A 17,868-nucleotide genomic window follows, 5' to 3' on the forward strand; every position below is an offset into this window, starting at 1 on the left:
AAAGGTGGTATCTCATTGTAGTTTTGACTGCTAACTGAACATAATAATAATAAAAAAAAAGTTACTGCCTCTTAGTAGGGCAAAATTAAGCAGGTTTTTTCTCTTTAAAAGACTGAGAATTTACTAATTTAGGGGTTCCTCGGCTTTAGATGTAGGTGCACTGTGTAACACAATACCTGTAGGGCCCTTCCCTGAAGAGAAAGGGAACTGATGAGAACATGAAATTCCTGCTTCTTGCTATGTAATAAATAATAAAGTTTTCTTTCACTGATCCAATAAGCTATATCTCTGTCAGTATCTATGAAATGATGATGGATCAACCTGTTAGACTCTAGGTAAAATATCAGGTTTTGATTAATATCACAGATTTGGTAGAGTATAGGAAAGACAAATATCATAGCACTTTAAATAGCTCTACTTTTATCTTATTTAAATGTTCAGTCTGGTATGTTGAAACTCCTCCATGAAGTCACTGTGTTCCTAAAATAATGCAGTGGTGTCAGGAACCTGGGTGTACTCCCTCTTGTTGAACAGCCAGTGTATTCCTAGTATGGTTGCTCATATTCATGGCTCCAAATGGCTTGTCTTCCCATATGCTGGTATCACAACAATGAGAGGGAGTGAAGAGGCTAAGAAGGGAAAACCTCTCATCAAAGGATAACCCATGTAAATGGCATATCTTCACTTATAACTTTTGCTTCTAATTTATTCACACAGTCACAAAAATTTGCAGGGAAGGCTAGCTATAGTCATAGATAAATATTCCATTCCATAGAGAGGAAGTGAAGAATGCTTGGATTTTATGAAATATCAGTTTAAAATCTACTAGATCATTTTGCAAAAACGTTTGGATGAAAGTCTAAATTCAGAATAGAAACAAAACAGCATATAGGACATAAAATTTTACCTATTTTTTCTATGACTGGCTAATTCTTCAACTAACACTGCCACTTGATATTATGACTAAAATAATATTTTATTTAAAACTTACAATTTCTTATCTACATATTTGCGATATCAAAACATATCTGTGTGGAAGGGCAAACACAGATTAGGGACATTTATACTGAAAGCTTTGGAGACATAATTGAAAGTAGTCTTGAAAAAATATATATAATTTATTTTTTTAATTATTCAGTGCCTGGGGAGAACTCATATACAATGTGTAAACTTGTAATCCTTTGGGAATGATGTTCTTAGATCTCATATCTTCTGGGAACTCCTCATAATCTTTAGATATTTTCCTTCAAGGCCCAGAAAGCATAAATACTCAATGGGATCAAGTGAATTTTATATAGCACTGCGAATAATACTAAGAAAAGCATCAGTACATAAATAAGTAAATTATAGTAATGGGGAAATTTAATATACCAGTCTACAAATCTGGAAAAAAGCCCTAAGGTCATTTACAAAGTAGTTATGAATAGATAACAAAAATAATCATAGATCGTGGCATAAAGGGAGATTCCTTCAGAGAGGAATGGAATGTCAGTGTGGTGGTTTGTGCCTGATGATAAAAGAGTTAAAGCAGAGATACTTTGTCTGGAAAAAGTCTGTTTAATATCTTTCCCCCAAAAGTGTTTAATTTTTAAGTGTTTTGACAAACTGACTTAAGACTGAAACAGATGAAAAGAATTGGTATATCTAAAGTTTAAAGGCCATATTTCCATTAGATGTGCTTTAACCCATTTTCTCTAATTTTTACCATTATGGTATTAACCCTACTTTTTCTATTTTTTATATTGTGACTTAAGAAAAATTATGAGAAAAAGAATACAATGAAAATTAAGTATTAAAAAATATTACTTTTTAAAAATTTCATTAATATTCACGATATCTAATGTAGGTCTGACTTCTAACAGTTTTGTAATGTGACCTTGTTAACTTTCTTACAATGCCTGTTGGGGGGATGGTTGGTGTGTGTATCTGTTGAAGTCAGTCAAAGAAATAACCTGATATAGTAAAACTGTGCTTTAGGTGTTTTAGATGTAAGCATTCCTACAGTTGTTGCCTTTGGAGTAATTTGTGTAAATGAAGAAAAATTTATAATTCATCGCTTTACAATTATGTGAATGTAAAAGGAATGTGGAGGAAAAACAGCAGTCCTTTCTTCTATTCACTCAATTATTAATATGACTGACAACAGATCTTATTTTTTATCTGAGAATTCTCCTATAAATGCTTCTAGGTACAACTGGAAACAAATTTTATTTGTTCTTGGTTATTTTTATTTATATGTCTTTGAAATAATGTATGTTTTAGAGATTGGAAATAATTATATAAAAATTCTCAAAACAGAAAATATCTTCTATCTGGGCCCCATTATTAAACCTTAATTATTTTATGTGTTTTATATAAACATACTGAAGAAAGAAATCTTCCTTAGACTCATTAATTTTTTTTAAAAAAGCACTATAAGTTGCCCTATAATTGTTGGTAGAAATTGTACTTTTCAGAGGACAACTTAGGAAAAAATCCTCTTTCAAATTTAATCCTGATCTCTAATTTGATAGCTGTGCAAACCAGAACAATCTGATTGTCACACTTAATATATGCCATGTGTTGTGATAACCATAGTTTATCTCTAGTTAATATTTATTTAATTACTTGTTAGCCAGATATTTGAATATCCTTATAATAAGGAAATACATGTCTTCTAAAATTTTGTCAAAACCCTACTTTGTGATTCACTGTGTTTGAAACTTACCCAATACTCTAATCTCTTTTAGTCCCTGTTGACTTCAAACTGTTCAACTTTTCAGTCTGTATTTTAGACAAAGAATAAAATGGTAAGTGTAAAGCATAGAAGCAGATGGGGAGAAATTATATGATAACATTTTCTTATCATTGTAATTTACTAATCCTTATTAATTTGCATATCACTAATTTTAAGATTATTACTAATTTGTTTTAATTTTCTTTTACTTTTTACTTGTTAATTTACTTCTTTTAATTTTTTCCATAAACTTACGCTTCTATTTCTTTTTTTTTTTTTTAGGTTTATTTATATGTTTGAGACAGAAAAAGAGACAAAGAGCAGGGGAAAAGGCAGAGGGAGAGTAAAAGAAGCAAACTCTATCCTGAACATGGAGTGGGACTTAATCTGGAATCCTGAAATCATGACCTGAGCCAAAATCAAGGGCCTGCTGCTTATTAGATTCAGGCATCTTTCACTATCCTATTTCTAAAATCCATAGCATCTCTAGGTTTCCATAAAGCTTTGTCTTTATCTTTCTACTTGCTCATGTAATTTCCTGAAACCATATTTATATATTTCTATCTACTTATATATCCATTACTCTCATTTTTAATTTTTTTTTCATTTTTCAGAATCATAACTTTTAGAGGAAAACTGCACTTTTTTATATTATTATTACACACACCAAAATTACCAGACTATTTCTACTGATTTTGTTTGAGAATACAACATGGGAAGAGTAGGGATTATAACAGAGATTGATGGGATGGAAATACTACTAAAGACAGAATATAAAATTATTCATGATATTTCACACTCACTTCTCTGAAATTGTATCTCATTAGCCATGAAAGGAATGACAGAAGAATCAGGTACTTGATCTGATTAGCTGAGTAAAATGGTAAAGCTATAGTAACCCTGTTTATTGACATGATCAGGGGTGTGTGTACTTTATGAAAACCACTTTCTGATGTACTTTTAATGACAATAATCACTTTAATTCTACAACGAAAATCTCTTAAATAAGCAGGAAATGGGATCCATCTCAACTCTTTGAAAAAATCAAGAGAGAAGAAGCATTTTTCCATGCTTAAAACTCACTCTAATTTCCCTCTAATATTTCCTCTTATATAAAAATAGTCAACAATTGCTATCATCACATATGTAATTCTCTAGTAGAACTGCATTAAAGTTGAAATTATCTGTCCGGATGCTCTGGAAATGCAAACTTGTTTCTCCTGGCATAGCCTCTTCAGAGCCTGAATGAACATTTTGTTACGCTATCTGAAATTTGCTTGCTAACTTTATTTTAGACAATTAAATCACTCTTATTTTTCCACTGGGATTGTCAGTGTTTTTCTGTTTGTCTTTCCTATTTAGAACTGGAAAAGTAGAGGACAGTAATGGGAAACCACACACAAGTGACAGTGTTTATTCTGGCAGGTTTGACTGATGACCCACAGTTGAAAGTTGTGTTATTTGTCTTTTTGCTTCTCACCTACTTGCTGAGCATCACTGGCAATCTGACCATCATCACACTCACCCTGGTGGATACTCACCTCAAGACCCCCATGTATTTTTTCCTTAGGAATTTTTCCTTCCTAGAAATTTCCTATACTACTACATGCATCCCTAAATTGTTGGTTACTATGGCAACTGGAGACAAAACCATTTCCTTTAATTGTTGTGCAACTCAAGTGTTTTTTGCCTTCCTTCTTGGTGCATCTGAATTTTACTTGCTGGCTGCTATGTCCTATGACCGCTATGTTGCCATCTGTAAGCCTCTGCATTACACAACCATCATGAACAGTAAGATCTGCATTCAACTTGTCTTCTGTTGTTGGCTTGCTGGGTTTTTTGTCATCTTTCCACCTCTCATCTTGGGCATAAATCTTGACTTCTGTGCCTCCAACATTGTTGACCATTTCTACTGTGATACAACACCCCTGCTGCAGATCTCCTGCTCAGACACACAGCTCTTAGAGACAATGGGATACATCTCTGCTTTGGTGACACTCATAGTCACATTGGTGATGGTGATAATATCATATACCTGTATTGCCTTAACAATTCTAAAAATCCCTTCTGCTAATCAGAGGAAAAAAGCTTTTTCAACATGTTCTTCTCACATGATTGTGATATCCCTTTCTTATGGTAGCTGCATATTCATGTATGTCAAACCATCAGTCAAACAAAGAACATCTTTTTCCAAGGGAATTGCAGTGCTCAATACTTCTGTGGCTCCACTTTTGAATCCTTTCATCTACACTTTGCGGAACCAGCAGGTGAAGAAAGCCTTCATGAATGTGGTACACAAAACTGTTTCTTTTCCAAACAAATGAGTATCCTGTTCCATAACATACTGCAAAAGAACGAAGAAGTCTCATATAATACCAGTGTATTCATTAGTAGCTTTCAGTACATAGTTTCCTCTTTTTCCCCCCTTTATCCCTATGATACTCATCTTAATCTCTTTCAAGTTTTATTCAAAAAAGCTTTTGCTCCCCAGAAGTTAATATTCCTATATTCTTCATTAGATATATCTTTTTTCTCATCTCACTTCCTTTTCATCTAGATATAGAAAAGAAATCCAGCCACATTTTTCAGTCTATCTCTTTTGTCTTTAATTCTTAGTTACTCAAGACTACAAAATGTTGTTTAATTTGAATTATGCTTACTGTAACATGCAATTCAAAGGTTATTACTATCTTTATTTTGATCAGACTTATTTTCTTAAACACAATGAGTTTATTTACTCATTTAAATAAGTAAATAAAATAAGTAAATTAAATACTCATTTAATTTACTTAAAATTATATTCATTTATATTTTTAAAATAGTTTGTTTGCAATAATTATGTTTAAAGTAATTATAATAAAATTTTAACAGAGATTAGTCATCAGTGGTGGTACTCATCTTTGAAATTGTCTATTAAAAATGCGATTGTTTGGGCGTCTGGGTGGCTCAGTGGGTTGAAGCCTCTGCCTTCGGCTCTGGTCATGATCCCAGGGTTCTGGGATTGAGCCCCACATTGGGCTTTCTGCTCAGCAGGGAGCCTGCTTCCCCCTCTCTCTCTCGGCCTGCCTCTCTGCCTACTTGTGATCTCTGTCTGTCAAATAAATAAATAAAGTCTTTAAAAAAATGCGATTGTTTTTGCTAAAGTGCATTCTATAGGAACTAGTTATTTAGAAAGAAATGTTTGAATAATATCTCAAGGAGCTGAATCAAATATAAGCAGGAGGAAGACTACATATATAATCAACTGGAACAATTCTATGTTTATATAAAGCTTGTAGAATGAACTGCATCTTAAAAGATATTTGGGTCACAAATAAGATTTCAAGAATGTTGTAATTATATATATGTGTGTTTGTATACACATGCATATACACACATAGTATGTATATATGTAGGTGCATATATGTATGTATGTGTGTGTGAATGTACATATCTGTGTACATATACATATATGTATATCCATATTAAGACAGTCTAATACAGTTGACACCTGAAGAGCATAGTGATTGGGCAATGCTCCTTACAAAGTAAAATCTGCATATAACTTCTTACTCTCTAAAAAGTTTACTGTTGATAGACTACTGTTGACAAGTAGTCAAGACTTACTGATAGAATAAGACTTACTGGTAACATAACAAGTTTATTAATACATATTTTATATATTATATATGTTATATCTTGTATTCTTATAATAAAATAAGCTAGAGAAAAGAAAATGTTATTAAGAAAATCATAAAAAATATGCTTACAGTACTGTATGTATTTATCAAAAAAATTTACATGTAAGTGGAACAGTGCATGTCAAATCTGTATTGTACAAGGGTCAGCTGTACAAGAACAACCTTAACTAAGGCCATCTCAATATTCTGATTATTTTGATCTTATTAATATGCCAAATACAGTGAATTTGCTTAAAATATACTGTCTGGGAATGGGATCATTGGATGATGGGCATTAAGGAGGTCATATGATGTGAAGAGCACTGGGTGTTATATGCAACTGATGAATTATTGAAGACTACCTCTGAAACTAGTGACATACTACATGTCAGCTAATTGAATTTGAATTAAAAAAAAAGAAAAAAAACATACTATCCAATTTAGCCACTAGTTTATTTTTGAAGCTATTCTGAAAAAGCTTCTTTTACATATTTTAAGATATCTGTCACTTACAAGTTATTTATCACAGATTCTCTAAATCTTAATAAGGGTCTAGCACTTCTAAACTAAGACTTTTCCATTCCTACTTATTCCCAACCCCAGACAGATGACAGTTGCACCAACTGCCTTCTCTGTTGTTTGTCTATGAAATACCACCTTATACCATGTCTCTAGAACTGCAACATTTGGCTTCCAAATCCTGATTGCCCAAAGAGTTTACTATTGCTGGATTTTGCTTTGTTTTTGCTTCTGTTCTTGTTAAATTGGTTTTTAACAAGTAATACAGCATTTTAAATACAGGCACAGCTAACTTCTTGAGAGAACATCCACCTAAAATGCTGATATGCTTTACCAAAAATGCCTCCAGTTTTGCTGCTCTAGTGATGTAGGCTGGACAACAAATATGATATAAAAATAAGATTTATATTTTGTTGACAACCCACTAAGTGCATGCACTGCTAGGTGTTCTATATAAATCACATAATTATGGAAAAATATTGTAACATAATTATTATTAGTATTATGTATAGTATCAAAAGAAGGCTGAGAGGGACTAAGATCATTTTGGAAGGTACACAAATAAAATGATTAGTGAAAATTTAAACTCAGGAAGGTTAGTTTTCATTACTTCAACTGAAGATCTTGTTATATATTAAATTTTTATCTTTAGCTTATTCTCCAGATATTATGGACCTGTCTGATAGATGTCTGGCATTTATTTTCTTCACAAAATGAGTGTTCTGAGTGATAACTATAAGAGTATTAGTATGGACATTGGGGAGGGTATGTGCTTTGGTGAGTGCTGTGAAGTGTGTAAACCTGGTGATTCACAGATCTGTACCCCTGGGGATAAAAATATATGTTTATAAAAAAAAAAAAAAGAAAGAAATAGTGTATAAAAAAAAAGAGTATTAGTAGTATCACTTTCATTCTGTTTGCCATTATACTTTCATTAAATTCACACATTCTTGTGCTTTCTAATATTTTCTTGTCACAAAATGTGTAAACTGTTCTGATCCCTCTAAGTATTCAATTAAAATATCACCTTTCTGGGGCGCCTGGGTGGCTCATTTGGTTAAGCATCTGCCTTTGGCTTAGGTCATGATCCTGGAGTCCTGGAATCAAGCCCCCCAATAAACTCCCCATCAAATCCCCCATTGAGCCCCTCATCAAGCCCTGCATCCAGCTCCCTGCTTAGCAGGGAACCTGCTTCTCCCTCTCCCTCTGTCTGCCACTCCCCCTGATTATTCTCTTTCTCTCTCTCTCTCTCTGTCAAATGAGTAAGTAAAATCTTTTTCTAAAAATATCATCTTTCTTAGACCATTACCTATTTTTTCAAAAAAGACTAAATAATTCAATTTTCTGGGCCTCCTCAAGACATTATTTTTTTAGTAATTCAATAGCATCTTTATAAAAATGATTTTATTTATTTATTTGACAGTCATAGAGAGAGCAGAAGCAGCGGAGCAGAAGGCAGAGGGAGAGGAAGAAGCAGACTCCCCACCCAGCAGGGAGCCCTGTGTGGGACTCCATCCTAACTGGGATCATAACCTGAACCTAAGGTAGACAGTTAATGACTGAGCCACCCAGCACCCTCAATGGTATCTATCTTACAAAGATCACTCTAATTTGTTAGTAGATTTGCTCATAAAATTAGCTGTTTTAATTTTTCCAAAATAAATCCTAGTAGGTATGACTTTCTCCATCTTCTTATGCTCACAGTCTTGTTTTTATTCTTTCATCAAATTAATCTTCCTAAATTTAAATAAAACCCTATGATTAAGAGATCTTTATATGAAACTCAAAAGAAACTTACGGAAGCTACCATGCTCTGTCTCAGGAAACTATCTCACATTTTGGTCAGTTGAATCCCTTATCCTCTGAATAAATTTTTTTTGCATATCTCCTATTATAAATTCAACACCAATATTTTTATTCAGTTGAAAAGTAATATAAGGTTAAGTTGTCTGAACATTAATGTATGAAAGGGTACAGATAATTGTCCCATAAAAAATAAGTGTTAGATAGACTCTGGTCTTTTTCTGAAAATCTCAAATTTCATTTCCTAAATTTTAGAATACATTTCTCATCCTTGAGGTTTCTTTCCCCCAAAAGTAGCATAATTACAATATTCAGATTGTCTAACAAATTTCTACTCATTTCTTTTCATTGGTTAGTTGTAGTGTAAAATTTTTAGTTACAAATGTCATCTTTTTAAATTTTATTTACTTATTATTTTTATGTTTCTTTTATGATACTATTTAATGGAAGCTAAATTAAGTTTTCCACTGTGATCAGGATACTTGAAAGATTCTTTTCTTAATAAATGTCTCATTGCTTGTTTTCCAATCTGAACTTAGAAAGCATAAATCTTTGCCTACATTTAGCTATTGTTGCCATCACTACTTTTTTACTTCATGTTTTCTCCTCAACCTTCTCACTGGTCTGTAACCCACCCATCAATTTACTGTTTCAAACTCCACCTTTCCAGAGTCAGGAGCCATCTTTTGTTTTGTTTTGTTTTGTTTTGTTTTGTTTTTGTTTTTGTTTTTGTTTTGTTTTGTCATTTTAATATATTTCAACAATATTTGGCACAGTTGATCACTGCTTTCTATTTAATATAATTTTTTTTTTGCCCTGGTTAAATGAAACATTATTTTGTGAACTTCTCTGACCATGGTGGTAATCCTTCCTCATTTTTCTTCTTCTGCTGGTTTCTCCTATGATTGATTCCTAAGTAGCAGGAGCCCCAGTTCTCCAAATTCCATCTGAGACCCTTCTCTCCATTGTCTTTGCACTCTACTCACTTTCCCTAATGATGCATCACACCTAATTCCAAATTGTGTGTGTGTGTGTGTGTGTGTGTGTGTGTGTAGAACAGCTACAAATGTTCCGATTGTTGACAAATGCCAAAATATAGATTGAAGATGCTCAGACAACACAAGCAAGAAAGAAACCCCAAACCAGGTGTATATATTTCTAAACTGATGAAAAACTAAGGCAAAATATAATCTTAAGCAATGAGGGGAAAAGTATATCACTTACATATAAACTAAAACAAAATTAGGCCTGATCTCATCAGAAGCAATGCCAACAGAAAGATGATTGGGTGACAATCTAAACAAACAGAAATGGAAGTGAAATAAAAACTTTCACAGATAAAGTAAAACTGAGAGAATATACCTATCTCACAAGAATATACCTTCCAAAATACCTATCTCACAAGAAATATTTTTCTTTAATATTTTATTTATTAATTTGTCAGAGAGAGAGAGAGAGAGAGAGAAAGCACAAAGCAGAGGAAGCTGCTGGCAGGAGAAGCAGGCTCCCTGCTCAGCAAGGAGTCCAACATGGGACTCCATCCCAAGACCCTGGCATCATGACCTGAGCTGAAATTAGATATTTAACCACTGAGCTACCCAGACTTCCCTCTCACAAGATTGTTAAAGGACTTTCTACTAGCAAAAACAAAATGATAGAAGTTAAAAACTTGAAATCTCTTGAAGAAAAAAGAGCTTCCAAAATAGAATAAAGGAAGACAAAATATAATCTGTGTTCTCACCTGAACTACTCTAAAATATGAGTGACTGAAGCAATGATGGTAGTAATATCTTGGGTATTAATAGTAAAATGAAATGTATGGTAAAATGTATAAGGGAAAAAAGGGATGTACTAAGAATATAGGTTCATAATTTGCTTTAAGTGTTATAAATTTTTTTTTCAGTGCACAGAATATTTTGAAATATATGTTCCAAACCATGGCACAAATAGGAAAAAATTTTTTAAATTATTGAAATATTTGAAAATAATACTCTTCTTTTTGAAGATTTTATTTATCCTTTATTTGTAAGAGAGAGAGAGAGCACGCAAGCAGGGAGAATGGCAGGTAAAGGGAGAAGCAGGACCCGTGCTGAGCAAGGAGCCCAGAAGGGAACTTGATCCCAGGACCATGGGTTCATGACATGAGCCAAAGATGCTTAACTGACTGAGGCACCCCAAGAATACTCTTAATATACTATTAGACTAGAAGTCAGAAGGCTAAATTTAAAACTTATGGACATGAGTCCATACTGACATAAATAAATGTAGGAGAAGGAAGAGTTCCTCCTTATAGAGGAATTCTAAAAATATATAGACATACTGATTTTTCCAGGAAGTGAAGTTTAACCTTCTTACTTTCAGAGATGTGGGCCATTTTACTGATGTGCTTCCAGGAAGACAGGAAAAATAGAACTATTTTTATTTCAAACTGCAAAACCTTATACAGGTTGTTAAGGAAAATATTAACAGTTGTAAGGAATGTTGATATCATGTACCCCACATATGATGTGATGAGAAAGTGCTTTATCACTCTTATATTCTTCTTCTAAATACAGAACCCTCATCTACTTTAAAAAGAGAGAGACAAATCCAAATTGAGAAACACTTTTGAAATTGCATGGCAAGTACTCATTCAAACCAACAAGAACATGAACAGCAAGATAAGACAGAAATATCCCAAGATGTAGTGAGAGGATGCAATATAGTATCCTAGATTAGAGCCTATAATGAGACAAGGAAATAAGAGAGAAAACTATTGAAGTACAAACAAATTCAGAACTTTAATTAATAGTCCTGCACCAAGACATGTTCTTTTTTTTAATATGGTTTTTGGGGTTTTTTTGTTTGTTTGTTTTGTTTTGTTTTGTTTTTTTGTTTTTTGACAGTAGTATGGGAGGTTTGGGTGTGGGGCAAAATAGATGAGGTTATTATTAAAAAGTTCAAGAAATTAAAAATAGAACTTCCCTATGACCCTGCAATTGCACTCCTGGGTATTTACCCCAAAGATACAGATGTTGTGAAAAGAAGGGCCATCAGTACCCCAATGTTTATAGCAGCAATGGCCATGGTCGCCAAACTATGGAAAGAACCAAGATGCCCTTCAACGGACGAATGGATAAGGAAGATGTGGTCCATATACACTATGGAGTATTATGCCTCCATCAGAAAGGATGAATACCCAACTTTTGTAGCAACATGGACGGGACTGGAAGATTATGCTGAGTGAAATAAGTCAAGCAGAGAGAGTCAATTATCATATGGTTTCACTTATTTGTGGAGCATAACAAATAGCATGGAGGACAAGGGGTGTTAGAGAGGAGAAGAGAGTTGGGATAAATTGGAAGGGGAGGTGAATCATGAGAGACTATGAACTCTGAAAAACAATCTGAGGGGTTTGAAGTGGCGGGGGTGTGGGAGGTTGGGGTACCAGGTTGTGGGTATTATAGAGGGCACGGATTGCATGGAGCACTGGGTGTCGGGAAAAAATAATGGATACTGTTTTTCTGAAAATAAATAAATTGAAAAAATTTTTTAAAAAATGGGAAAAAAAAGTTCAAATTTCTACTGATAAATAAGTCACAGAAATGAAAAGTACAGAATACGGAACATAGTCAGTTATATTGTAATGACATTGTATGATGACAGATGGTGACAACACATAATCATGGTAAGCTTTGACTAATATATAAAATTGACAAAATACTACATTGTACACCTGAGACTAACATAACATTGCATATCAACATAATTCTGTAACAAAAATTAAAAACAAATAAATACATTTTTAAATGATATACTTATAATAAAATACATTTATATTAGCAGAGACTGGGTAAAATTTTCTCAAATGAGTTTATTGAAAAAGAACCCACCCCTAAAACATAAAAAAAAAAAAAAAGAACAGAAAACAATTTGTGTCATTAGAGAGCAAAAATACCCAGGATTTGGGAAGCTGTGGTCTTTGAAAAAATTATATTGACTGAGAGGATGCCATATATTATATAATTTTTCTATTAGCTTCTTGCTCTTTCTTATATAATGAATGGTAAATATATCATGAACGGTAAATTTCCCAGCAAAAAATGGCAAACATTTGCTCTCTTCTCTCACATGAGGCTGGAGAGAAATAAATTGGAATCCCCATCTGTCAATGCCAACCAGGGTTTATGTTGGATAGAAAAAGTCCTGTAAAGAAGGGAATTGAAGATTAAAGAGGCTGGCTTTTTTAAAAATTAACATAAAATGTATTATTTGTTTCAGGGGTACAGGTCTGTGACTCATCAGTCTTACACATTTCACAGCACTCACTATAGCACATACCCTCCCCAATGTTCATCTCCTAACCACTCCATCACTCCCGCCTCCATCCCCTCCAGCAACCCTCAGTTTGTTTTCTGAGATTGAGACTCTTATGATTTGTCTCCCTCCTATTTCATCTTGTTTTATTTTTCCCTCCCTCCCCCCATGATCTTGTCTTGTTTCTCAAATTCCTCATATCAGTGAGATCATATGATAATTGCCTTTCTCTGATTGACTTATTATACTTAGCATAATAGCCTCTAGTTCCATCCAGGTTGTTGCAAATGACAAGATTTCATTTTTGATAGCAGCTTAATATTCCTGTGTGTGTGTGTGTGTGTGTGTGTGTGTGTGTGTGATCACATCTTCTTTATCCATTCATCTGTTGATGGACATCTAGGCTCTTTCCATAGTTTGAACCTGACATTTTGTAGTGTTTTTTCTCTGATCACATTTGATAAATCCTAAGTGGCAAGCAATAGCAGCCTGAGACCATGAGTACAAAAGCCACAGATAACTGAAGAATCCAAGAAGAAATTCCTGCTGTCTCCTAGTCTCTGCAGACAAATATTTGACATTTATGATTTCCCGATGTGGAGGAGACTGGGTCAATACCACTGAAATCTTACACCTAAGAATAAGCACAATGAATTTACCATTTCTCAAAAAGCATGGAACAGAGATTAGAATAATCTCATTCCTTGTTTTGGTCAAGGATGTCTGCTTTTACTTTGTGCCAGAAATAATAAAATCCTCCTTGTAGGAATAAATCATCATCCATGCCATTAACATTTGTGAATATGGTTTGAGTATACAATAAAAAATTCACAAGCATATCAGAGTGAGGTTCAAATGACCAAAACCATGAACATAAGAGAGTAGAAAGAGACCCGAGAAGATCTACATATATTTAGCACACAGTCTGTAAAATAACTGGAATTAATACTTTCATTGAAGGGCTAAAAAATTAACAACTTAATTGTTATTGGGTGTTTAAGAAATGCTTATGCAGGAATCTATAGATTCAATCTCTATGAAAATGCAATCCTTATCAGAATACCAATAGCTTTTTTTTTTTTTTTTAATTTGACAGAGACTAAAGTAGGCAGAGAGGCAGGCAGAGAGAGAAGGGTAAGGCTCCCTGCTGAGCAGAGAGCCCAATGTGGGGCTCTATCCCAGGACTTTGAGATTATGACCTGAGCCAAAGGCAGAGGCTTTAACCTACTGAGCCACCCAAGCACCCTGTAATACCAATAGCCTTTTAACAGACTAGAACATTTCTATAGAAACACAGACTAGAACATTTCTACAGAAAATTTCTATAGAATCACAAAAAAAAAAAAAAAAAAAAAAAAACCAGAAAGCTAAACCAGACTTCAGAAAGAAGAGCAAAGTTGGAGTTATCACAAATCCAGAATTCAAGCTATACCAAAAAGCTACAAGAATCATAAAAACATGATACAGTCACAAAAATAGACACATAGATCAATAAAACCAGATAGAGAGCTTAGAAATACATCCACACTTATATCGATAATTAATCTGTGACAAAGAAGGAAAAATATACAATGGGGAAAGGAAATCTTTTCAATGAATGGTGTTAGTTAAACTGGAGAGCTACATGTCAAAGAATGAAGCTGAACAACTTACACTATACACAAAAATAATTTCAAAATGAGGGAGGGAGGAAGGAGGGGGTAAAGATTCTCAACATGGGTTAAAGATCTAGATGTGAGAGCTGAAACCATTAAAACTCCTGATAGAAAACAAAGGCAGTGATCTCTTGGGCATTGGCCTTAACAACCTATTTATGGACATGTCTTCTTAGGCCAGGGAAACAAAAGCCAACATAAACTATTTGGACTACACCAAAATAAAAAGCTTTGCACAGTAAAGGAAAACACCAACAAAACAAAAGGACAACCTATGAACAGAAGGACATACTTGCAAAGGATATATCCAATAAACTGTTAATAATACTAACATGTGGGGCGCCTGGGTGGCTGGCTCAGTGGGTTAAAGCCTCTGCCTTCGGCTCAGGTCATGATCCCAGGGTCCTGGGATTGAGCCCTGCGTCAGGCTCTCTTCTCCGCAGGGACCCTGCTTCCTCCCCTCTCTCTCTGCCTGCCTCTCTGCCTACTTGTGATTTCTCTCTGTCAAATAAATAAAATCTTAAAAAAAAATGCTAACATGTACAGAATCCATAAAACTTAATACCAAAAAGATACATAATTGGACTTAAAAGTTGGCAGAGAAGATACATAGATATAGGAAACAATTTTGATAACAATAAGGATTTGGATAATAAGGATATGAGAAAGACAAATATTACAATGATTTAAACAAAGATACTGTATTTTTATCCCATTTAAATTTATCCCATTTAGGCTTGTATGTTGAAACTCCTCCATGAAATCACTGTGTTTCTAAGCTGGAAAGACCTACAGTGGTGTCAAGAACTTAGGTGTGGTCTCTCTTGTATTTCTAGTGTGATTGCTTATTCTCTGGCTCTAAACGGCTTGTATCCCCTCTACATCACAACACTGAGGGGGTTAGAGAGCAAGAGGAGGGCAAACTTCTTTAATCAAAGGATAATCCATAGAAATTACTCATCTCCACTTACACCCTTTGTTTATAATTTAGTCACATGGTCATGACAAATTGCAAGGAAGGCTAGCTATAGTCATAGATAAATATTCCATTAACACAGAGGAAGTGGAGAATGCTTGGGTATTAAGAAATATCCATCAGTTTATGATCTACTAGATCATACAACAAAGATTATCTGGAAAAATACACCTTTCAGAAATGAAACTGAGGTCATGCATAAAAAGAATTCCTAGTTGTATCTTCAGGATTAATGGTGATGTATTTAACTTGAGGCAGTGTTTTCTATGACAGGTTAATAAATATTATCACTTTTCATTATCAACAGAAATAATTTTTTTCCCTATTTTCTTTCCTGCTATCTATATTTTTGAACTCAAATGTGACTATCCAGAAGAACAATCACATATTAGGGAAGTCCTAAACTGAATTCCCAGGAGACACAGTTAAAAGTAGTTTTTTAGAGGTGCCTGGGTGCCTCAGTCAGTTGAGCAACTGACTTTTGATTTCAGATCAGATCATGATCTCAGGGTCATGAGATCAAGCCCCACATCTGGCTGACAATGGAGTCTGCTTGTCCCTCTTCCTCTGCTCCTCCCTCCTGCTTGTAATCTCTCTCTCTCTCTCATTCTCTCTTTCTCAAATCAATATAGAAATAAATAAAATTTTAAGGTAGGTTTTTTAAATATTTATATTTATTTTTTATTAAGATTTTATTTATTTATTTGATGGCGAGGAAGATGGTGAGAAAGGGAACACAAACAGGGGGAATTCCAGAGAGAGAAACAGGCTTCCTGCTGAGCAGGAAGCCCAGTGCAGAGCTGGGATCATGACCTAACCCAAAGGCAGACACTTAACAACTGAGCCATCTAGGTCCCACAGCATTTGGTGGCTGGGGAGAATTTTGTAATAAATTATAAATATGTGATCCCTTGGGAATGGTGTTCATGGAGCTTATATACTCCTGAGAATTCTCAATATTCTTTAGATTTTTTCCTTCAGGACCCAGAAAGCATAAATAGTCCAAGGGATCAAGTGTTCACTAACTTATATGGCATTGAGGATAATACAAGGAAAATTATTCAATACAAAAATAAGTAAATCATAGCAATGGGGAAATTTAATATACTACTCTAAGTATCTACAAAAAAAAAAAAAAAGAACAGCTAATGAAACAATTTACAAAGTTGTCTTAAATACAAAAGAAAAACAATTATAGATTGTAAGCTAGAAGGAGACCCGTTCAGAGAGGAATAGAATGTCAGTGTACTCTGTTCAGCACGATGTTAAAGATTTAAAGACTGGAGCAGAGATAATTTTATCTGAATAAATCTGTGTATATATCTTCTTTTGAAAAGGTGTTTTGAGTTTTTAGGTCTTTGGCAGAATGATTTAAAACTCAAAAAAAAAAAATGAAAAGAAGAGGTATGTCTAAAATTTAAAAACCGTATTTCCTGTTAGGTATGTTTAACCCATGTTGTTCTGTTTTACCGTTAAAGAATTTAATTTAAATTTTCTAATCTTTTAAATTTTGATTGTAGAGAAAACAGTGACAGAAGACAAATAGAATACAATGAAAATTTGGTATTGAAAAAAAAATTTTAAAGATTTTATTTATTTATTTGACAGACAGAGATCTCAAGTAGACAGAGAGACAGGCAGAGAGAAAGAGAGGAGGAAACAGGCTCCTCACTGAGCAGAGAGCCTGATTCAGGGCCTGATCCTAGGACCCTGGGATCATGAAGGCAAAGGCTTTAACTCAATGAGCCACCCAAGTTCCCCATGAAAATTACTTTTAAGTTTCACCAGTATTCACAATATATAATGCAAGTAAACATCATTGTACTCATAGGCCTGACTTCTAATGGTTCTGTAACATGAGCTTTGTCAATTTTTGAACAATGTGTGTTGGGGATAGTTGGTGTGTGTAAAGGTTAAAGTTGAACAAAGAAATAACTTGACAGTACAATTCTGATTTAGGTGTTATAAGTATACCTTTAGTTACTGCCATTGGGATATTTTGTGTAAATGTAGATTGCTTCACAATTATGTGAATGTAAAAGGAATGCCCAGGAAAAACAATAGTCCTTTCTTTTTCATTACATTATTAAGGTGATTTTGATAGTAGATCTCATTGTTTATCTTAGAGTCCTCATGTAAATGTCTCTAGATATAATTGGAATCAACTTTTATTTGTCCTTATATATTTATTTGTATTTATATATATACTTTTTATTTTTAAAAAGATTTTATTTATTTCTGAGA

At 33.8% G+C, this 17,868-nt stretch overlaps 1 protein-coding gene across 1 annotated transcript; it reads left to right on the plus strand.

Moving 5' to 3' along the window:
• Positions 1 to 4,101: 4,101 nt before the first annotated feature.
• Positions 4,102 to 5,040, plus strand: LOC309869866 (olfactory receptor 6C74-like; the record flags this gene model as incomplete). Its single annotated transcript, XM_082741640.1, has 1 exon — positions 4,102 to 5,040. The coding sequence occupies one exon, from the start codon at positions 4,102 to 4,104 to the stop codon at positions 5,038 to 5,040; it is 939 nt and encodes a 312-aa protein (XP_082597766.1).
• Between the last annotated feature and the right edge of the window lie 12,828 nt (positions 5,041 to 17,868).

This window comes from Mustela nivalis (assembly GCF_964662115.1).
Source record: "Mustela nivalis genome assembly, chromosome: 7".
Lineage (NCBI taxonomy): Eukaryota > Metazoa > Chordata > Mammalia > Carnivora > Mustelidae > Mustela > Mustela nivalis.